The sequence below is a fragment of the Nesoenas mayeri genome (assembly GCF_963082525.1).
Source record: "Nesoenas mayeri genome assembly, chromosome: 20".
Lineage (NCBI taxonomy): Eukaryota > Metazoa > Chordata > Aves > Columbiformes > Columbidae > Nesoenas > Nesoenas mayeri.
The window spans coordinates 5,253,143-5,276,679 of NC_137569.1; the positions used below are offsets into that span (position 1 = coordinate 5,253,143).

At 50.4% G+C, this 23,537-nt stretch overlaps 1 protein-coding gene across 1 annotated transcript in view; it reads right to left on the reverse strand.

The window, feature by feature from the left end:
• LRRC75A (leucine rich repeat containing 75A) overlaps positions 1-5,354 on the reverse strand; it is a gene marked incomplete at both ends in the record, with an annotated part of 63,963 nt that extends 58,609 nt beyond the window's left edge. The window contains one exon of the mRNA XM_080356958.1: positions 5,091-5,354. Within this exon, the coding sequence (XP_080213084.1) occupies positions 5,091-5,354 (264 nt within the window). The remainder of the gene's footprint in view (positions 1-5,090) is intronic.
• Positions 5,355-23,537: the final 18,183 nt, after the last annotated feature.

Sequence of the window (23,537 nt, forward strand, 5' to 3'; positions counted from 1 at the left end):
TTGGAGCCAACTTCCCAAGAAGGTTTGGACACATTCACGTTTCTCTTTGCGAGCTCGAGAAGTGATGCTGACCCTCCCCAGGAAGGTTCCCAGCCTTTTGACATCTCATTGCTGTCCCAGCCCACAGCTCGCTGCCCTCCCAACCCTGCCCCAAACTCCCCCAGCAGCTCCTGCCTCCCCAGACAGGGCAAAACCCCCAGCACTGGGGGAAGAAAATAGGGACAGGAAGGAAGGGCTCGGTGTGATATAAATCACAGGCACAACTTGGGTAAGTCGGCTGCCATTTAATGAACTTGCAAACGTTAATTAAGCAGAAGGACTTTCTCTAAGAATTGCTTTTTAATTTTATCATGCAGCCCTTTGCTCTGGCGTAGGAAGGAGAAGCACACAGAAACCCGAAGTGAACTGTCGCTACATTAGCCTTTTTTTTTCCCTACTATTCCCCCTGGCCAAGCCCCCTCTTACAATGAAGATATTCATCATTTAATTAACAAAGCATCCCTGCACCACGCAGTCCCCCTGGCACCAGGCAGCTGCTCAGAAGTAGCAGGCATTTAATCACCGACCCAGCAGGGCAGGCGTTGGGACACATCTTGCCTTGTTCCCCCCAACGTTTGGCTGCAAAACCCCAGGGTCAGCATTGGATGGGGTAGGGGGACGCCCGCATCCATGGCAGGGATGCATTTGGGAGACAGACCACCAGGATCCCAGTCTGTCCCCAGCAAAGAGGTGGCTGCCTACACCATGGGCACAGGGTCTGCTTGGCTCCGTGGGCATCAGAACACATTTGTCTCCAGCCCCTTCTTGCGAACTGGAGTTATCATGGTGTCTTTGCCCATTTGGGGTCCTGACCCCTCTCCCCTGCCCTTCACACCCCATCATCACCCAGGTGAGGCTGGTGTGAGCAGAGAAGCCACCTTACAAGTCATGAAGCTTTGCCGCACCTTGGACCTTGCCATTTGGCTGCTGGCCATCTTCGGCGCCCGGAGGTTTTTATTACAATACTTTGCCCTCTTTTCCTTTTTTCTTTTGTTTTCTTCTTTTAATCCCTGAAACCTCCTGCCCTGTGCAGGTGATGCCCAAAGCCGGCAGATGCCTCCTCCTCCTCCTCCTCCCCTCTCCCACCAGCCCAGCTCCACCGGAGCAGCAGCAACAGCCCAGCAAAAGCTCCATGTCGAGCCATAACCAATGGCAAATTCTTCGAGTGAAACGTAATGTGCTGGGAAGCGCCTCACCATTTCACTTGGGAAAACGATCCATTTGGCAGCGGGGAGGAGGAAAACATGCTTTGTTTTACAAATCCTCTCCCCAGCAGGAGAGACACTCCCAGAATTTAATACACTGACAGCGCTTGGCTGCTTTAACCACTGAAACTTAAGAGTGTGTCAAAAAAAGCAAAAAAAAAAGGCAATATACTAGATAATATGAAAGCCATTCTGCAACTGGTGGCAACAGGCACAGCAATTCATCAGCAAACAGGAGCCACAATTGTCCCACCGGTGGCAGCCGGCGGGGTCGGGCTGCAGGGTCTGAGGCTTCTCCAAGTGCTGGACACCCTTAACTAAGTCAGTTTTCATCCTTTTTAAGAGTGAGGCCCTACCGCAGCTCTTGCAGGAAAGCAGAGAAGATGCCAACAGGTAAATCTAGGAAGTTACATTATAGCATAGGAACAGAATTCCAAATTATTCAGCACAACAATTACTTCTATGAAAGGCAACCAGCTCCATCCAGGTGACTAGAAAGCTTCTTGCAGCCCCAAACTCTGGACTCAATGAAGTATTAAGTATTTCAGTGTATTTCCACTTATCATCCCATACATTGAACCGCTCACGGGAAAACACGCCTCATCCAAAGAGGGCAGCAGACAGCACTTTTTTGGGACGGGATTTTAATTTTGCAGGGTGGGGTTTGGGCTCCAGGCACTTGACAGCGTTACCAGAGCAGAAGGAAAGAGCAACCGGTATCTCTGACTAAAGAACCTGTTGTAAAATCAGGCCGGCTGTGCCCAAACAGCACATACCCTGTTGAACGGCCGCTGCCAGCCCCTCGCAGGCAGCAATAACATAAATGTTATTTTGAGGGCAGGCAGTTGGATCAAATTGCCTCTACACCAGAGGCCACTTCTGACCTCTCTGAAGAGCAGCCTCGAAACAAATAAGTCCGTCTGCCGTTCACATTTTTAATCTTTTTCAGCAAAGAGAAGTCTACCTTGTATCTTAGCGCTTTTATAGTTGTTTGTAGCCTCCAAGCATTCTTGGAAACAATAATTAAGCCTGTAACGAAAACAGCATCGCTCCTATTTCAGAGGAGGGATGCAGGATGGATAAATTGGGTGAATCGCTGAACATCGGTGCCAGTGGTGGGGATGGAAAGGCAGGACCTGCTGATGCTCTGGCACAATATTTAAAATATGGGTTTACTGCCCTGCCCTTTGGCTGATTATCAAGCACAGCTTTTGTGGGGGCCCTGACAGGCAGGAGGAGAACAACCCCCAGACCTCATCTTGTCATAGGTGGGTCAGGCAGAACATTATGCCAAAGAAAGCTGAGAGGCTGGGCAGCCTCAGGTCTGGCAACATGCTCATCCCACTTGAAAAAAGAATGGGGCACCTCCAAAGGCGGGGATGCTGTCACCCACCCTCGCCAGCATGCTGGGATGCCTTCAGAACTTGGTCGAGTCAGTGGAAAGGCTCCCAGTGACCTAAATCATAGGGATTTTCAAAACATAAAAACAATAAACAATGGTGAGAGCTGGGCACCAGGTCACCGGGTCACCGGGTTTGCTTGAAAACCTGGTTTGCAGCATCATCATCATTGCACGTTACGTCAGCAACTACACAGAGCAACCATCATCACAACCCCTCTGCGGTGGATGCTGCATTAGAAGCTCATGAGAAGAGGTCTCTGCCCCAGCTGTCCATCCCTCTCTGCCTGTCCTTCCCCCCAAATCCACATTGTCAAGCTGGGAGGCAGCAGGAGCTCAGCCCTCGAACACTCCCACTGCCTCACAGCTCCAGATCCTTGAGAGTGAACCGAGCACCACCAATGCACCCCCAAAACGCCACCTTGCAAAAGTCAGCCCATCAAAAACCACAACGATCAGGATTTGTTCAGTGGGGTATCCCACATTCACTACCTAGAGGCAAGAAATAATACCATCTCATTAAAAATGTGCTTCGAGTCTATTATAGTATCTAGGACAAAATGTTCCCTATTTTGACACTAAGATATATTTTATCAGAGCAAGCTTTTCAGAAACACTCACTCACAAAGACTTATCTGACTGTAACCGGTTCCCTGCTTTCCCCAGAACTTTAAAATTGATTTATAGTGCTTTTTTTTGCCCCCCTTAGTCAGATGATGGGATGCCCCACGGTCAGATTCGTCATTTGGGCAGCTGATGTGACACATCCCAGCTCTCTCACACTCTGTACAGCCAACCTGTGGGGAAAGAGAGGAAGGTCCAAAGCGTTGTTGAGAAAAACCAGCGTCTGAAGCCGGAGAGAACTTGGGAGCACTCACAGTACTTCACAGGCACTGAGATAGTGGTTTTTTTGGGGGGTGTTTGATAGAAACACCTTCTAAAATTAGCACCTGCCTTTCTGCCAGCTCCAATGGGTGCTGGTGCAATGATAAGGGTTTGACAGGGCTGAGAGGGGACAACATTTTGGCACGGATCTGCTGCCCAACTCACGGCCGCTTCTGTCCCGTGGGGATCTCCTGGCTGCGTGTCACCCGCTGTGACCGCACAGAGCCCAGACAAAGAGGGTCCTTGTCCCCAAGAGTCATACCCCCAGCTCCCATGGAGGGGACACATTTATCTCACAAAAAGCACCTTATCTCACGGTTGAGAGTCAGTCACAAGAGCTTCCTATAAAGGAACGCAAACACATATGAAACTGTTCAGATTTCTCAGCGGGACTGCTCCAAAGATAGTCCCGAGTCACATAAACCAGCCGGGCAGCAACGGGTAACTGGAAGTGTGCCTCACAAGGGGGTGAAGGGGCCAGGGACATGGCCCAGGCAACACATCCACTTGCTAGAAAGTTCACAGGACCAGAAAATGGGGGGAAAAAAAATAAGAAATAAAAATCAAGAGGGAAACCACGAGACTCTGGACCAGCTGTTTGTGCGCAGACGGACTGACACTGAGCACATCTATGGGGCAGGAAAGCAAAGATCTGAGCAACTTTTCCCCAGGTGGTAGAACTGGTTACTCTGAACAGCTGAGTGCCTTGAAGGCTCCTTGGGAGAAAAACCAAGTTTGTAGCCAGGTCTGTTTGCAGTTTGCATGGAAAACTTGCTGTTTTTCAAAGCCCTACATACCCCAGAGCCTTGAAAATGCCCAGCGTTTCAGTCTTTTTATCACCATCTATCAGTAGAAAAGGTTAAAAGCTAATTTGCTGGATACAGAGCAGTGCTCCTCAGCTGCCTTTCTGTTTGCTCACAGCAACTTTCCGTGGTGTTGCTTCTCAGCTAATGCCCAGCTCAAACAGACTTTCAAGGGGAAAGGTCTCGGGATCCGTACAAATAATTCCTCGCTCTCGCACACTCATTTCTACAAGCCCTGGTCAACACCAGCCAAACTTCACCGAGTGATTGTGTGTCAAAAAGAACAAGATGAAAAGCAAAGCTGCCAACTGTCAGTATTTCTGAGCTGGGAAGAAAGGAGCCGATTCTCAAAAGCTGCTGGCTCAAATTGCCTCAGCGCTTTTACAGATCTGCTTTAAACATCAAACTTTTTGAAAGTTGAGTGGGAACCTCCTTGAGTGGGCTGTGCATGCTGCAAACTCCAGAGCTATCAGCGCAAAGCAATGAAGGGAAGGACAAAAATGCACCCGGCAGGGTTCCTCGCTGCAGACAATGCAAAGCACCTCCCGGGGGTTATTTTCCCATCTCCAACACCATGACCACCCTGTAGCTCCTCAGTCACTTCCCCACAATTACACCACGAAAGCTAGACCCGCAAAAACCAAGCGTGCCCCCTCTTTGCTAGCAGCCTTTTGAAAATGGGATGTATTTTGCTCCTAGACTACCCGTTTCCCCATCGCGAGCAGGCAAGCCCCCCAGGAGAAACCTGCCCATCCTCACCTGCCGCAGGTGCCTCAGCAGCTCGGTGGCCTCCTCTTGCTTCCCCTGCTTCACCAGCACCAGCATGTCCTGGATCATGCAGATCCGCCGGTGGTAAGGGGGCAAGCTGCTGCCACCACCCTTCCCAAACTTCTCGCCGGACTTCACCACGAGGGAGGTGAGGAAGTCCCCCCTTTCCCTGGGGGGTACTTTTTTGCGGTGATGCGCCGGGGGGCTCTCCGCAGCACTGCCCGGCTGGCAACCCTTGGTCTGCTTGGTGCCCATGGTGTGTGGCCCCAGCTCCCGCAGCTCTGGGGCTGCATGCAAGGGAAGGGGGTTTGGGGATGGAAGCCACGGGAGGGGAGCACAAGGGGGCTGCGGCGTGCACAAGGGGATGGACGGGATGCACAAAGGGTTTGGGAGTGCACAGGGGGATGCACAAAGGGGTGGGGAAGATGAGAGAGGGGGTTAGGGGTGCACAGGAGGTTGGGGGGATGCACAAAGGGATGGACGAGGGGTTGGGAGGATGCACAGGGGGTTCAGAGGGTGCAGGATGGGGCTCGGTGCCCCCGGCAGCCTAGCAGGGGGACCGGTGCGCGGCGGCGGGGCTGCTCCGCTCCCGCAGGCGGAGGAGGGGACAGCAGCGCCCGGCGGAGAGGAGCAGCGCCGGGGCCCCGCCGCCCCGCTCCATCGCTGCGGGGAACCGAGAAGCCGGGATCCGAGAAGCTTCTTCTCCCGGCTCAGGGCGGCGGCAGCGAGGAGAACGGCCGGTGCTCAGCGCTGCAAAGCGGCGGCGGCTCCGCGCAACCCCCGAGCCGCCCTCGCTGCCTCCTCCTCCTCCTCCCGGCGCCGAGGGGGCTCCCCCGGGGCGGGGCGGGGGCGGCCACGATTTGGGGGCAACTGTTGCGCGGCGGGAGCTCCCCGGGGAAGCGGCGCGGCTGGGCTGGGCTCGCCCAGCTTGGGGTGCATGCAACGGGGAGGGCTGGGGGCGGGCACCGGGCATCAAGGCAGGGCTTGCGGAGGAAGCTGGAGCCGGACGGGGCTCTTCCTTCCTCCACCGCCTCCTTTCGCCCCACAAAGCTGGGGATTGCACTGGGGAGAGCTGCATCTGGAGGGGCTTGTACCGGAGGCGTTGCATGCAGGGGAGCTGCACCGGGCTTTTATAGCGGGGACTGCACCGGGGCGGCAGGCTGGGGCATCCCCGCCGGTGGTTCCCGGGGAGGAGCACGGAGGGGTTTCCCGCTGGGTTCTTACCCCAAGGGACCTACGAGCGCTTGGCCGTGCCCGTCCCCCGCAGGGATGTGCAGTGAGCTGGGGAGGTCCCCGCACCCGGCCCCGCCTGTCCCCGCGGGTGCTGCGCTGAGCCCGTCCCCGGGATAAAGCACCGGACGGGGGGTCCTGCGAGACTCGCAGCTCCGGCTCTGGCTGCGGTTCCATAACAAACCCTGACTGCTCCTGCACCTCCTGGCTTCCTCCCTCACCTTCACCGCGCCCGCGGTGCCCATCTGGAAATCAGTGTTTGTGCCCTGCCCTCCCCTGCCTCAGCCAAAGCCTTCCATCCCCTTCCATCCTCACGCACGCTGCTCCTTCCAGCAGCTCTCCATCCAATATTCAATCACTCCTTATCTTCCAGGCGCTCCACTGGCAGGGCTTAGGGCATGGATTGAAGCTCTTGAATAAAGATCGTGATGAACAACTCTCTTCTAAACAGGGACCACTCATCTGCTGCAGGAGACTGGTTGCTCAAGAGATGCCTGAGAGGAATAAGGTTTAGGCTGATGAGGCCCCAGCCCCTCTGCCAGTGCCAGGGGCTGTTTTCCAACACAGACATGCAGCAAACTCTGTGCATCCACCCCCACACCTCTGCTGGGCCAGGGCAGAAGACCCAGCGCAGCCATCGCGCTGTGCAGTGCCCGGCCTGGGGGAGCCATCTCCCGCAGGAAGATGCTCTGGGGGCATTTTGCAACTGTGTTAGAAATAACCCTGAAGCAACACAGGAGAACTTTTTGCCTCCTCTGCATCCCATGCAACTGCACATCCACAAACGCACAAATATTGTGTTGTGTCAATGAATAAACAGCAGCTCTCCTGGACAGCCAAATGGATGGAGGCCCATGTAGTTGTTTCTAAAACTCCAAAAGCCAACTGCTGTAATGCATTTTTACACATGGACCACAAGAACAGCTCAGAGCACCACTGACATCAGTACGGTTTGGCTCTGGTTTACCACGAGCTTGTGTGAACCAGAGACAGAGCCGGGCTGAGCCACAGTAACCACAGCCCGAGTAAATAAATAAAACCCAACCTTTGCACTTATGACACCTCTGTCATCAGGGCAGAGAGTTTATCTGCTGCTCCTGATCAGGCTTATTTATAGCACACAGGACAAAGCCAGCAAAAAACCCCATAATAATAAAGAGCGTGGTGTGTACTCCTGTTACAACAATGCAAAGCAATTGCCAAGTGCTGCTGGGTCAGGTTTACACTCCTCATGAGCAGATGCAATGGCAGCGTGACCACTCAGGGCAGCACAAGAGTCACCTCCAGGCTCAGCGCTGGTGGCTCAATGGTACAAGACCTGCAGATCCCCCAGGAATGCTCCATCTTGGGGTGTTACTCATTTCTACACCCACAAAAGGGTCTCATCTGCCTACAGACCCAAGCCCAGGGCAGCACTCAGCTTTCACACATACACACACACAAAATTTTCCATACAGGCTCAAAACAGCCGTGTGCAAACCAAGCCCACCCAGTGCTGAAAAATCTGGCCGCAGCACTTGTGTGCTGAGCGGCAGGTCTGTCCCGCAGCTCTCCGACCCATGAAATGTTCTGCTAAACTCTTTAGCAGATCCACAGCCAATATGCATTTTTTTCCCTAGTGCAGATGTGTGCAAACTGCAAATTAGTAGATGTTTGTCTAAGGGAGTTCGCTTTCCCCTCGCTCAGTTCATACTCCTTGTGATTTCTAATAGTAAGGGTGTGTTAGAAACATCCACTGTTTTAGAAAGAAATAACTTGAGATCACAAGACCATAGAAAAAAGCCTTTCTCCTCTCCCACAAAACTCAGATTTAAGAACATTCTGGCTTCTACATGAAAATGAAACTAAAGCTTCCCGATGCATTATGCAGAAGCCAGGGAACACCTATGCCATGAGTCAATAACCTTATGGAATAAACTGGCGTGGAGGAAATTCAGCATCAAATACCTGAAACCAGAGATATGCAGCCACATCCCCTGACACCCCAGGTGAGGTCCCACCACCAAACTGCTTTGCACGTGCCTGTGCATTTACATTTAGTTTCAGCTTAGTCACAGATAAAACTGACTCTTGCTTTGGAGGGCAGTGCAGGACTTGCTGATTTTTCTTGATAAGGATGGAGTGATTAGGATTAATTTTAAATGTCAGCATCAGATTCAGGTTAGTGCTACTCACGATGTTGAAAGGACTAAGCTGACTATAGGAAATATTACTTTCAAGATGGCATTTAAAGGAATTCCAGAGTTAATGTGATTTTTGTCTCTTCCTTAAAAAACACAACAAAAAAACCCCCCAAAAAAACAAAACAAAGAACCAGCCTTACCATAAGACATCACCAAATCCAGCAAGAGGAGACAATTTCTGAGGAAGAAGGCCAAATTGAAAAATATGATTTTAAAAGAACAAAAGGCTATCCATACCCTAAGCATGATTCAATTCGGCTTTGACAAGGCACAGCAGAGAGACAGGGTTGAAGGGCCTTATGAAATGCTGCAAGATGTGATTGCAGATGAACTAAACTCCAGGATAAATGGGGCAATATAACAATGAGACATATTACATATACTGAGAGATGGTTTTAAGGAGAAATGAAAGAATTTCACATAGAAACACTTGTGTTTTCTCTGGGCAATGGACAAAATCTTCTCATTTTCACCTTTGAATTAATTTGCTGCGTTTAGCCCAAGCTAGAAAATGCAAGTGAAAAGGCTTTTTAAAAAATATCCATGTCTTCATCTCCCAAAGCAAGAGAGAACACAACCTGAGCAGCCAGAGAAATATCAGCGCAATATAGATGGAAGCACCATCCTCTTTTTTAATTATTAATATATTACACTTTATTACTTTTATCACACTAGAATAACTGCACCTTTACAAGCATTTTCAGAGGAAAACAACTACATTTTAGTCAAACCCTAACGCCCTTCCAAGCAGTTCTGCTGCAACAGAAGGAAATTGGGATTTTTCTTGTAACACCCTTGGCCAAACCATTTCACCTCCACATGCCCCATTCCCTTGGCAAAGCCAGACTCGCCAGGGGGCCACCAGAATGTGGGGGCACCCCATTGCCCCACCAGCAGCCAAGGACCAACCTGCTCCCCGCCATGCTTGGGTACCCAATGTGCGTGGGAATTGCTGTCAAGAGATGCTTCTATAATCTCACATTTTTCCAGATTCAGGTGCTTTCCTCCTCCAGCACCACCTCTCTCTCCTCCCACATTTCCCATGCAAAATATGTCCAAGCTCAAACCCTTAACCCTGAGAGAATATAAAAATACTTAAGCTGCCGGAAGCAATACATCTTCCCTTCACGTGATGACTTCAGCTTTTTTCCCACTCAACAATCTGGATGCCGTGTTTATAGAACCAGAAGACTGTTTACACACTGTCCCAAAGTTGTTTAGCAAAAGGTTAAGGCTGCCAAATATTTTTCTGGAGTCATCTTGAAAACTACCCCCTGTGCTTTCCTTCCAGCAGGATTAAAAAGGCCTGGACAGTTTTCTGCAACTTTGGTCTGGAGGGAAAAGTTATTGAGATGCTTTAGCAGTTAAAAAAGAACTATCAATGAGCGTTTTCATGGAGAATTATTCTTTTGTGCTGCTAGGAAAACAGCCAATTCATATATGGGATTGGAAGTCAAATCTCTGTCAAATCTCAAATTTTTCCCTGGATATTTCTCCTGGAGTCACATCCCCGCCCAGGCTCCGGTACCCGACCCGTGATGGGATGTGAACACCCAGCAGTGCTGGAGGGGTTAATCCATCACCAGCCGTGCGGTGCTGGGTGCATTCACAGCCATGGAGGGGGGGAAGCAGCCAAAACCAAAGCGAAAGGTGAAAGCCCTGTTGGGACCAGCCCTGTGTCGGGGTGATGCTTTGGATCACCCCCGGCCCTCCCGGAGGAGCTGGTCGCTCTGCACCGTTTCTACGGTGAAGGAAAAGCGAGCGCAGCGCCTGGTCGGAGCCAAGAGCCACGAGTTGGTTTGACTCACGCTCCTGATGCTTTCCAAATGTTTCCCGGCATCCAGCCGTGACGCGAAGACGAATGTTTTGGAGGGGCCAACCCCATCTGTCCCTGCCACAGCCCATCTCTGGCCACGTTTGACCTTGGGAAGAGTAGTCATCTGTCATGATGGGAGTTTTTTAAGTCTGGTTTGCATGTGCCGGTGTCACTGGATTAAGCACTTGGGTTATTTGCTCTAGTCTCTACTCGGGATTAGAGCCCGTTTGGTGGAGCTGGCCTGGGGCGATGGATGTGCTGCTGCAAGCACCAGGCTGAGGTGGCTTCTGGGGACAACGTGGGGACACAAACCAGGCTCACTGGCCCATTTCACACCATGGGCACTTCCCAACCATTACCAATTTGAATCGGTGGCTTCAAAATGGAAAGGTTTCTCACACCACAAGCACCAACACCCCCAGCCACGCGTGTCCCTGAGCTCCTCAACCCAACGCTCCTGCTCCCTCCCTGCATCAGCTGCTGCTCCAGGACGTGGAGTTCAGCACCCAAGATCAAGTTGCTGCCGTTTGGCAGCTTCAGCCTCATCAAACCTCAGTGTCAGATGCAGAAGAGCGATGCCGGCGATACCTTTACCAACGTGCACAATAAACTGCCAGCCGAGCCCATGGTGCCTTTAGAGAAAGAACAAAATAACTCCCATCCACCCAAGCTAATCGGGCTGAGTAGGAGGAGCTGAACTCGGTGGTTGTTTATCAGAAGCAAACTGGTTCAAATCCTATTTGTGCAAAGCTGCTTAAACCCTCTTGTTCAGAGTCTTTTCGGTTTGCCCGGTGCAGGGCTTGGACGTGTTTGCTGATAAGGGTCAGGGAAAAGCAACTTTTCAGCTCAGGTTTGATCAGCCTCAGCACCTGAGGGTTGTGCTTTATGCAGGTTAGAAATGTGCAGCTCTCCAGGGTTGAAATAATAAATAAATGAAAACAACCTAGGCTCAGTTACCTGATGCTCAATAGAGCCTGAAAGGACAATAAGTGCAGATGGGAGGGGGAGGGTAACAAATAAATCCTCATAATTTCATCTTGCTTTTGGATTCATTGACTGGATGCGTCCTTGACGAGCTGTGCTGTCATCAGGGGCTTTATCCGGGGTGAAGGAACTGTTTTCAGAGATCCAAAATAGCAGAAAATTTAGGCTTAAGCTCTCAGTGATGAGAAGCAAACTCCATCCTGCACCGCATAACAGCCTGGTCTTAGTTTAATTGCAAAATTAAGTTTTATCCTCCTCATTTTAACTTTGTTAAAGGGGAAAGGAATTATATTCTGTTTAGAGAAAAGAGCGGTACAGCATGTTTGCCCAAGCAGGAAAGCGCAGCAAGGTCTGGACCTCCCCAAAGTGATGCTATGATCCGGCTCGGGCACCTTCTCTATTGATAAAACCAAAAAGATCCTTCTTTTGAGAAGGAATAAGCAAAGTCTTTTGTGTTTGCAGTTCAAATCTCTCAAGCATGGGGTAAAACTGACCTAAATCCAAGACTTCCTGCGCACAGACGAGCTTAAACCACAGGATTCTTTCCAACCTGGAGTAAAAAGTTGCTATTTCAAAATAACAATTTAAAAAAAAAAAAAATCAAAGTTTTAATTCACTTGGGCAAGGAAAACTTTCTGATTTCAGAAACGTTAATTTTCTTATGGGTTTACTGGGGTGAAGTGACTGGAAGCAAGGCAGCTGGCATCAACATGACACCGTGTTTCTGTTTAATAACGCATCTCCTCCTGCCTTCATCCTCCCTGTCAGGAGGGTCCCTGGCCCGGGATGAACCTACGACATTTCTTTCCATGCTGACCTAACAGGTACCTCCCTGGCAATGCAGAATTTGATGGGGAGCCTCACCCACAGGATAAAATAGGCCATAAAAAAGCCCCGACAAAAGAAAACCTTGCATTATGCAGCACACCAGCAGCAAGATTCAATTTTGTTTCATGGAAATAATCATACGTTCTGGGGTCATTTCAGCAAAACACAGTAATGCGAGTCAGGCTGACCTGATCCAGCGTGACATACTCGGCGCTGGCGGAAAACACAGGGAATTTCAACGGGGAATTTGCCGAGCAACCCCGAGCGCTTGTGGGGTCATGGCCCCTCCGTCCCCTCCCACCGCAGCGGGGGAGCAGAGCGGGCAAAGGCTTTGCAAAACCAAGCCTGATTTTAGATCATATCAAAGGATTAATTCAGGCATTAAAATCCCGACGCTCCCTCCGCCTGCTCCCCCAGCGCATCCCCAGGTAAGCGGCCCGAATTCCCAGCCAAGTTGCCCAAGATCCCCGATCTATGCACCTGTGAGCACGGCTCAGATTTTAACCCTGCTGGCAAATGCTCCCCTTGTTCTTCCAGTCACCCCGAAGGGTCAGAAAAGCTGGCAAAATTGAGGATTTTCCCTTTTCGAACCCAGCAGAAAAGCCCAGACCCATGTGCCCGATCACCAGCGCTCACTCAGCTCTGGCTTTGTTCATTCCCCATTCCCCATTCGGCAATTAATTAACTGGCGCTATATGAGGAGCCCATGAAGTCTTTTGCATAAAATATTTGTTTCCTGGGAAGAGGGGGAAGGGAGATGCAGCTTCAAACATTCCTTGGGATGCCTAAATAATCCAACCCAGATGGAAAATGTGTTCATAAAAGGAAGATGTTAAATACAAAACAACTGTGTGGGACTGCAGAAGAGCAGAAATGGAAGGGAAACAGCCGGGGCAGCACAATTCGCAGCCTTCACGATGCAGGTGAAATCCCAAATCTGCTCTTCTCAATGCTATTTTTTTCTTCTCTCAATAGCACAAACAGGATTATTTTTCTCATCACGACAGGCGGAGGTAGGACAAGAAAATAACAGCACAAACCATCTCATGAAGGTAAACAGAAGGAAAGAAACTGCAGCTTTCTTAAGGAAAAAGAAAATGGGGCTGGAGGAAGAGGATGCGGGTGAACAGCCCTCCCTCCTCTGCAGGTGGGAGCATCAAAAATATAGGGCATTTTAGAAAGAAAAGATGAGTTGTGCAGATGAGCCACAACCCAAAATCTAGACCTAAAATCGGGGGGAAATTTAGAAATAGTGTTGAGAAGTTTGGATGTGCTTTCCCTTTACCGTGGGGCTCCTTTCGTGGCATTGCTCAGCATCTCAGTGATGCTGCCTGCAAGAGCAACGTAACATGAAAGTACCATAGGATCAGCAGAACACCATTTTAAAATGCAGTCATTAGACTTGATCTCAGAGCAATTAAAAACAATAGCCACCATCACTTAGCAAAATTAACATTAAAACCTATCACAGAAATCACCCAGAGGTGGATCAGATCTCCATCCGCCCTCTGCAGAGACCCAGCGCAGTGGCCACGCTCCAAATCGCACCAGGGGCAGGAGCTCCTCTGCAGACCCAACATGCTGCCATGTCTAAAGTGGCATTTTTAGGACTGTGTCATCAGCACAGCGATAACAGCGATCGCTTCAGAGCCTTTCAACAACCCAGAGCCTCTGCTATTACCATCAAGGGGACACGAGCAGCCGGGATGCTCGGAAGCTCTTGTCATGGGACAATCAGTTCAGACACTGAGTGATTTTTCTTCAGTCAGTCAGCATTACAAATTAACCCAAAATCCCCCAAAAGATTCAGCAAGGAACAGATGAAGCTCATCCAAGTGCCAGATGGTAGCAGTCCGGCCCAAACTCAAAGGCCCCTTCCCTGCTTAGTCTTCTCAGCCCTAATCTAGATAAAAGCCCTCGCTTCTTGAGCAAAGAGCTTATTTTCCATGGTAAGAAGATGAGTGTTAAATCTTGGAGAGCCAAGGGAGTATTGGTATTTAGAGGCAAGGATGAGACATCCCAAGACCCAACTGTCTCAGATCTTGCACTAAATGTTCCCCGTCTCTTCCTTGTTGACCTGGGATATCACATCCCCATCAGGGAAGAAGAGCCAAAGCTCTTCAGAGGAACTTCAGTTGATTGTGACCACGCCTCAGACCCCTGAAATACAAGTTTTGCCAATGTGTGTTCACATTTTCAGACATTTTAGACCCAAATTCGTAAGACTGTACAAGCTCCTAAATGCTAGGCTAAGCCCACCCATACCAAATCCCTGAGGAAAAGTCAAGCATGGGTCTCTTTGGGTCATTCTGAAGGCTCAATGCAGGGGATGGAGTCTGGATTTCCATATGGTGCCTTCAAAAGGAAACCTGTGCTTGGACACGTTACCCCAGGGGCACATCTGGCTTTGGGATGTCAACCCATGGATGGGCAACAGACACCACATGGTTTCCCTGTGCTGCTGTATGGGAATACTCTGGCCATAAATAGGAGGAAAAACTGAAAGCACAGGGAGACCTGTACTCCCAGGTATCTTCTAGTCCTCACTTGTGCTATCAAGGTGGCTGTCAATAGAAACAGCCACATTTCTGCTGCGAGGACGGGACCGAAGCAGCTGCCTGGCAGCTGCAGATAAGGGATGAGCAGAAGGAGGTGATGGGGGGGATCCCAGGGGGGTGAGAGGGAAAGTTACAGGCCTGAAAGTCTTAAAAGGCAAAAGAAGAAAGAGACATCAAATTAAAATCAAAGTTAAATGCTGCGACTCTCCCCTCCCGCTACAACCTTCGGCGTTGAAATAATCCAGGAGCGCTTTGAATTCCTGCAGAGAGGGCTCTGAACATCTGATTTTGGATTGGAGCCGCGGCGCAGGGCGGTGAGCACCGGCAGCAGCAACCCGGGGCACGGCGGGGAGCCCAGGGCCTGCCTTTCCTCCTGGCCACCCCAGGGAGGCTCACGAACCTCGCCATCCCCACAAAATCCTTCCGAAACACAACCTCCCACTTAACGAACATCGATGCAGAGATGCGAGACGGCCGCCTACAACCGCAGCAGCCTCACACCGACGCTCTTCCCTGCTGAGCGCATCGATCCTGTCCCAACCTGGGGCTCTTTCTACCTCCTCAACCATCGGGGCAGAAAGGTTTTATCTCTGTTTTGCAGCTGAGGACTCGAAGCATGATCAGGCTGGAGCAGAAGCACAAGGTGCTGTCCAGAAGCCAAGGTCAGGGTGTCTCTCAGATTCACCCAAGCTCATATTTTTGCCACAACAGGAGAGCTGATTTCTTTTTCTTTTCCAATTTAAACCCCTCAACTGCAGAGGCACAACTATGCTTCTAATTCAATCCTGCGTTCTCTGAACGCACCCCTAGCTCTGTAAAACATTTACTGACCAGGAACAGCAGTCTTCAATTCTTCCTGAACAGCGGTTAGCCTCACCACAATTTTTATTGTACATCATGAATTTTAATAGAAATACACACAAACCCAATCCCTCGGCACCAAGGTGTCAAGACAGGCGAGGTTTGTACAAAGCGAGAGGTGTTACTGGTCACAGCGAATAGTTGTGGTGGGTGAGGGAGAGCCCAATGGAGCTACTTCCATCCACCAAGGGCACGGAGCTGCCCGCGACTTAGAAATCATCCTAATCAGGCCCTACATCACAGCAGGGTTTCCCAACCTGGGTGCTCCATATCAACGTTTGTCAAAGCTATGACAGCCCCCAAAAAGTCCCCAAACTGCAAAAATGAAACCAATGAACCTGCCCACTCCCAACCAACACGCTGCACTTCCCAGCCCCTCTCTCCATCCATCCCCACACAGCAGATGACCCCACGCTCCAGCAGCCCCCCAGCATTAACACCAACCCTGGATAAGCAAGGCGAGAAACCCCAGACACAGACCCCAAACCAACCCAGAGACATCAAAGAGATTTCTGGCTTCAATTATCTTTATGGCGTTGCTGAGTGGTTTCTTCTCTGTTGTATCTTTGGAGGCAAATGAATCAATCGCTTTGGTTTCTCTTTAAGTCAGTCTCAAAAACGCCCTCCCTCACTTTATAGATGTCCATGCTGGCACGACACAGATCCCCCTTCCCACACAGAACAGGTTAGCGATTCACTCTCTGGTTTCAGCACCTCAATACATGTTACTAAGAAGTCCCAGGAGAGACAGACCCAGTGGAGAGACCTCCCCAGCGGGATGCTGACCGCTCTCCTGGGCTGTCCCACACAGACACGGCAGATCCTGGACACATCGTGCTTCCAGCAATGTGAACATCTGCAAGCAGCTCTCAGGAAATTCGGCCAGAAACAGCAGACACATTGTGCAAGAGTCATGAGCTTTTTGGCTTCCTCAAGTCACACCATGGGACTCACATGGAGAACTCCCAGAGTGGCTCCCACTGCATTTACCAGCCTCCTTCACACCACGGCAGAGCTGCGTCAGCACTAAAAGCTCCTCCAGGCCATGCCTGTAGACAAATTGAGATGCTCTTTGCTTTTGAAGATGCTCTGAGAGATGCTCTCACTGGAAAACCTGTTACTATCTTGCCTGAAGCACAGCAGCAAACAGAAGGAGGTGTGAGCGCAGCCGGGTCTCACCAGCACGCAGGGGGAGTGGTGGTTCTAAAGTCACCGAGGTTTCTGAAGTCACCTGCTACTCAAAGCAAGTTATAAACCTGGTTATAACAGGTTATAAACCTGGAAGGATTCAACACTACCAAAAAAGTTGGTTTTGGCAAGTTTCTGTTGCCCATGACCTTGTTCACATACAGCAGCTCATGCCCTTACGCAAAACTCCAAACCTGTTCCATCCCTGTCAGCCCCCAAGGGCTAATGCTCCCCCCGCCTGGGGAAAGACCACTCAGCTCTAATCTGACAGTTAAGATACTCACCGAGCAGCCAGCTCAGCACCAGGAGGCCTCAAAGGACTTAAGGCTTGCAAGAGTTTAATGGAGAAGCCAGCAGCAGATGGCAGGTAATGGGAGAAGCCCCTCACCCTCGGTTTCAGGGCTGCGAGCACTTTCCTGCATGGCGTGTTCCTTCTCCTGGGGAGCATCACCATGTCCTGTCCATCCCCTCCCATCCAGAAATGGTAGCCTGGACTTCATCATTGGGCAGCCATGAACTTTAGCTCAAATTTAGCTCCATTTGTTGCTGTGATGCCATGAATTACTCAGGGGAAGATCTGGGTGCTGCAGTAGTTGGCACGTCAACCCTGCTCACACTTAGCCCTCCAGTTTTCAGCGGATCTGCTTAGATCCCAGTTCTCAAAGACAGGGAAGTGCTTCTCTAAGTATTTTGGCTTTGTCAGGGCGACCGTTCCAGGGGACCATTATCTGCCCCAGTACATTCAGCCACCCCCACCGAGCAAAAGCAGGCAAGCCCCAGCAGCGCTAGGCTCTAGCAAGCCCTGGGCACCAAGGGAGTCCTTCCTCCAGCCTGTCAGCTCAAACACAGCAGCTTTCAAGCTGCTCTAATTGACACTGGGGTCCGTGTTGGCCTCCAGCTGTGCCCCGGCTTTGAGAAGGTGATGGCTGCCTTGTGCGCCAGGGTCCGGGCTTCCCCCCGCGCCACAGCCACTTGTTTGTTTTACGCGTGTACAGTCATGCCCGGGCAACCGCTTGGCAGAGGGAGCTTTTCTGCTGAAAAACCGCTTTGTATGGGTCTACATCCCTTCTGCACACAAAACACTGGGGAGACAGTAACCCCCGCAGAAGGGCTGCCGTGACACCAGGCTCCAGCGATGCGAGAGCATCCTCGTGCAAGCGGCGTGCCCAGGGCAGGAGATCTCCTGCAATGAAGGTTTCCTGTATTCCTACAAACCATTTTATTCACGCACAATGGAATGTCATAAATAATTACTCCCGGAGCAGCGTGGTTTGCCAGGAGTTTGCCTCTCTTGCTAACAGCCAGCAGGTACCGTGCTCGCAGCATCTTCGTTCATGCAAGATCCAAAGTGGTGGGAGAAATGGGAGGAGTTCCCCCATCCACCATGGCTGGCAAACATGGAGACTGTGACTTTATTTAAAATAAGAGACAGGGAAAACTGAAATCCTCCAAAGAACAGCTGGGTACCTAATTCCTGTGTCTTTCAGAGCAAAGTTAAGCACAGGAGCTGGGTCCTGGTCAAGAGAAACTGATGTCTTGCTGCCAGCAAGAGTCTGAGCCGTCTTCCTGGCAACATCGCCTCTCCCTCCTGATATCACTGTTGACATTAATTGCGAATTAAGCCAGACAACCACCAATATCAGACCCAGGGGGGCCTGAAGTTTATGACTATCACAATGGAGAAAGGAAAATCCTCTCAATACCTTCTTTAATCGATAGCAGGAACAGGCTTGTCTAATTGCTTTGACCTTTGCTCAGTAAGCCTTCCGCTCACCAGGCTGGGCTTCAGTGGGGGAGAGACACAAGCCCAATGTATTCCTTACAAATTTCCTGCTGTTCCCTGTCCCTGTCTGGAAGCAAGACCCAGGAAAAAGGAATTAATTCCCCAGACTTTCCTCAAGCAACTGCAAATGTGGAAGAACCTGTGGGAACTGAACCAAACCAAGATATCGGGCTGTCTCTGCAGCACCGAACGTATCGAGGAGCTGCTTCTCTGCAGCAAGCACCAGTTTGTAGGAGCAGCTTTAAGCCAGTCTAAGAGCCCTACAAAGCAGCCCTGGGGATCCTACAGGGCCCCTGTTGCACGGCCTTTTCTGGAAGCTACAGATAAACTCAACCCTGCTGAAAAATCCCCATCTTCATTCCTACAGCTGAGCTCGCTGCACAAACCCCAAAGGAGCCCATTGAACTAAGAGACCACTTGGGAACATCAGGGCAAAGGATTGGAAAACTGCTGCTCTGGAAACAATTTTCCACCCCTTCCTAAATGAATCCTCGCCTGTTTTAGGGGGTCCACAACATCTGACAAGGATACATTTATCAGGGGAAGGAGGGACCTTTGCCCTACTGCTCCTCACACTCGTTCAGGAGCTGCAGACCCCAACTTCCCACCAAGTGATGCTGCACCTGCCTTTGGGGTCACAGGTACCCCGGGAGTGCTCAAGAGTCCACATGATGGAGCTTTTCACTAAGAAAAGGGCCCTTAGAGCTCCAGGCAGAGTCACAAGCTCCTGCAAGTCCCCAAAAGGGCTCTGGCTGAGCTCTGCTCCGAGCAGGTAGGGTGGCAGCACGGACAGACAGACAGAGACACACACATCCCTTAGCAGCCTGCGTGCCCTGAACAGGACCCAGGACACCTTATATCTACTGCTTATTTATTGAGTAGCTTTGCCAGCGTTGATTTGCCCCTTCTTGCCCTTTCCCCACAGGATGAGAGGCAGAAAGCGGGTCCGTGTGTCCGACACCCCCCCGCAGGACAGACACCCCCAGCCTCGCACAGGTGCCGCCTCTGCCCAGCCCTGGGCTCCGCTCCCCGCCCAGCAAAACCCGGTCCAGGCTGAGCTCCTGCCGCCATCTAGTGGTGCCCACGGGGAGAGCGGGGCCACCCAAATGCAGCAGCACCTCCCCAGCCTTGTTCAGGGCCTCCAGCCCACCCTGCGAACCCCCCCGAGGGTGCAGCCCCCGTCCCGTTCCCCAGCTGACCGGTTTGTGTTTCTCTCAGTGCTCCAAATTATTCCCTTATAGGAGGTTCAGATTTCTTTTCCTGACCCAGATTGGCTCTTGGTTTCTCTTTGTTTCTAGGCTCTCTCAGGTCTCCTGTACTAGCTCTGATCTGAGTCAGGATTGCCTTGGAAATATTCATTTTCAAGCTGTTCGGTCCCTCCTTGAGCCATAAGGAGCACAAACACATTTGCAGGAGGGTGAGGCTCAAAGGTTTGGTGTGAGTTCAGCTGCTCCTGTGGCTCTGAGCCCTGTAGCGAGCCCTTAGCCCACTGACCACAGTCCCCTAAACCCCTCTGAGATTCCAGCAAAGGGACACCCCTGCAGCCCCACACCCCAACCCTCCCCAGGGGCAGGACTCACCGGGACCAGAGGAATCCAGTAGCTCCAGTGCTGCCTGTTCACATCCCAGCAGTGACTCCTATCACACCAAACCATCCATTTACTGCCTCAAATATCTCTCCAGGGTGCCCTGGGGAGACAAGTCACCCCAGCGGACAGGGAGCAGCCGGGTTGTGACTGCCCCAGTTCAACCACAGCCTCCCAGCCCCAGCTGAGGAGCAATCAGGGGTGATGAGCATCTCCTGTGGGTAATCACAGCTCCACCTCACAACCTGCTCCAGCTGAATGCCAGAACAAAGCCCAACTACCTCCTTTGGTGGCTCTTATGAGGTTGTTTGTCTGTGTTACTCTGCAAAATGGTGAATCCGCCCTCCACAACAGAGCAGGCAGTAACCTAGTCCCGTCTGCCCAGCAAATGCTGCTGCCAAAGGAGGGAGAGGGCAACAGTCCAGGGGAAACAGATTTAAAGTTGGGGTGAAAATCCTGCTGGGGGTGTTGAGCTGTGGCAAGTGTTGCTAGATGCATGTAGCCACAACCCCATCTACAGGCCACAAAATTGTGTTTCTTAGCCGCTTGTGCCTGCTAGAAAATAACAGCTTTGTTCATGTGGGGCTCTGAGGTGAAACGGCTACAAGGACATCCTGGGTTTACACACCTTTTTCAGTCACTCACCTTGCTGGAGTTGCTCCTGGGCTCTCACCTTCCCCGCAGACAAAACAACTCCACGGTGTCATTTATACCAAGACCACAGGGAGGATATTGCCACCCTCCTGCCTGGAAAAGCCCCTCTTGCTACAAGACAGAGGTGATTACCAGAAGGGATCTTTTCAAAGGATAAATGATAATATAGTGTATTGTGAAATGTTTTATGCACAAACATTAATTAGGTCTATGACTGTCCTACCCTTTTTTTTGTAGCTACAGATTAAATCTTCTGTTGTTGTTTATTTCACTGAGGTGCAAGCATCATGTTGCCAGGAGTTAACAATAGAGATGGCACAAGGAAATCTATGCTTAGGTCCTCCATGGTTATTTGAACACCCTGTAAAGAAAATATCCTCAAAAGGTAAATAGGGAATATAGGTTCTGCTAGGAAGCCTTGCGGGCTGGGATGCAACCTCCCCCTCCCTGGAGCCATCAGACAATCGGATGCATTTTCTAGCTGAGGATAAATTCCTTCTATCAGTAAAGGTCATAGCGCACAGCAGAGCTGTAAAAGCCCTTTATAAAGCAGAAACTGAGACCTACAAACACAACGCAAGTTGACGAGTCACCCAGCCAGGCAGAGCAGGGAAGCCAGATCTGCTGAGAGCTGGCGGGGGCACCGAGGGACGGGGACAGCACTTGGCACCCAAACAGGGTCCAGACCCAGCACGGCTGCTGTTCATTTAGCAGAGTTGTTTTCAACCCAGGGTTAACAGACACCTCAAGGTCAGTCCCCGAAAAGTTGGCACAAGCCAACAGAAAAAAATACCCAGATAACAGATGCCACAAAGGAACCTTTGTGCGTGCAGCTTCTCGGGGATCTTCAAGGAGGGTGTTTGTGGAGCTCAGAAATCAAAAGCTGGAAAGTCACCGAGTAGCTGGTTAACAGCACAAGGCGCAGGAGTTTAACAGAAACGTGGGCTTAGCTACAGTTGTATTTTCTCTCTCTGGCAGGGAATTCATCACTAGCAAAATTTTGATTAGAGCTGGAGGGAAAAGGAGAATTTACAGTGCAAATTTCAGCGGCTGCCAGCACACTCATTCACGCAAAAATTCTGAGAACGTTCCTCTGAAACTCTCCATTTTAAAAGGGCTAAAGCAATTTGCTTGCAGAGAGACGGCGCTGCTGGCAGACAGATGCTGTTCCTCATTTGCAGCAATACTTTCACGTAATACCAAAATATTTGGCACAAAGCAGCCGATTAAAGAAACGCCATCGCTGACGGCAGATGGTACTTCGCATCCCAATCTGGAGCAGCCTGCTAACATCAGGTGTAATCTGATTGCAAACACAGCACGTGCGTTTTTTCCAGATGAGCAAGCTTTACATAATTTTTCATTGCTCTTATTTTAGTTTGTTAACAAACACCATCATTATGAGCAAACAGCCTGATTGCAGCGGTATCAAATGAATCCTTTCTGCTCACCCCACCCTTCCAACCTTCCAGCACCTGGAAATATCAGCACCTGCGTAAAACACCCAGGTTTAAGCTGCTCATGTTATCAAGAGCCAGGAGGGAGCCTTGAAAGAACCTGACTTAAGGCTATGGCACTAAATTACAGCAAGACTTCTCCTATATTAAGACGCCTGGGAAATATTCCAGGCAGCAGTTTGCTCACCTTTAATTCTAGAACAAAATGGTATTGAATCACATATTGGTTCACCGAGTTCTTTTTCCCCAGTGGGAACTCACCGGAGATCCTCCTGTAAGTTTACTCAAGTGTAACTCTACGCAATAAGAGCTGTAACACCAGGATTTTCTTCAAGGAAGTTGCGCTTCTATAGAACTCATTAAACAAAGTTGTGTATTTGCCAAATAGCGGCTGCTCGAGTTATGAAAGAGAGTTTGTTTAACAGAAAACAAGTGAATACGTGTCCGACTGCCTTTCTCTTCCTCTTGGCTGGCTGAGGGACAGGCTCCTCAAAGCTGAGACCACGCCAACACGGGGCTTAAAGCTCCTTCAGGACGGACATTTCAGAACCAGCCAGGTTCCTGGAGCCATAACAACGGGATTTGCAAAAAACGCCTCCATTAAGTGTTTTCTACTAATTCTTAAGAGTACAAGTACAAGTACCAGTACAAATTATAAAAGGATGTCACAGGTTTGCTTTCAAACAACACTCACATTCGCCAGCAGATCCGAACAGGCGCTATTTGGATGCTTTGAAGTCTGTTTTTTAGAGAAGTAAGACGGGTTGGCTTCCGTGCACTTGTCAGATACACAGCGCCAAGCTCTTAACGAGCTTCCAAAAGCAAAACAAAGTATGTTTTTCTTACTCGAGCATCGAAAACATGCAGGTGTAAGTTGTTCCAGCTGCCCAGTAACTGGAGCTAGAATTTAACAGGTCACATTATCTTCATTTCAACAGCCATCCCTATACATTCTCCAACCAACTCCGGGTGACTCTGACACACTTAGCGTCTGGTCCTGGTTCAGCCGAGTCCTTTACACGGCACCTGTAGCGAGGAGGCAGTGGGAGGCACGATCGTCATCAAGGAAAAGCAACCAGAGACATGGGTCTAGGTGACAAATCCTGCATTTCATATGACAGGCACCAGCCACATTCCCTAAACAATAACAATACAAAAAGGTGCTCATTGCACCACATGCACTCAAAGGGTTGAGAATCCCAATCTACTGTGGACTTTCACTTATCTCCTCCTATGGTCCATATAAGATTCGTGATTTAGGAAACCTTCACAGCAACGGGGCAGGAGAAACAAAGACAATAGAATAAACT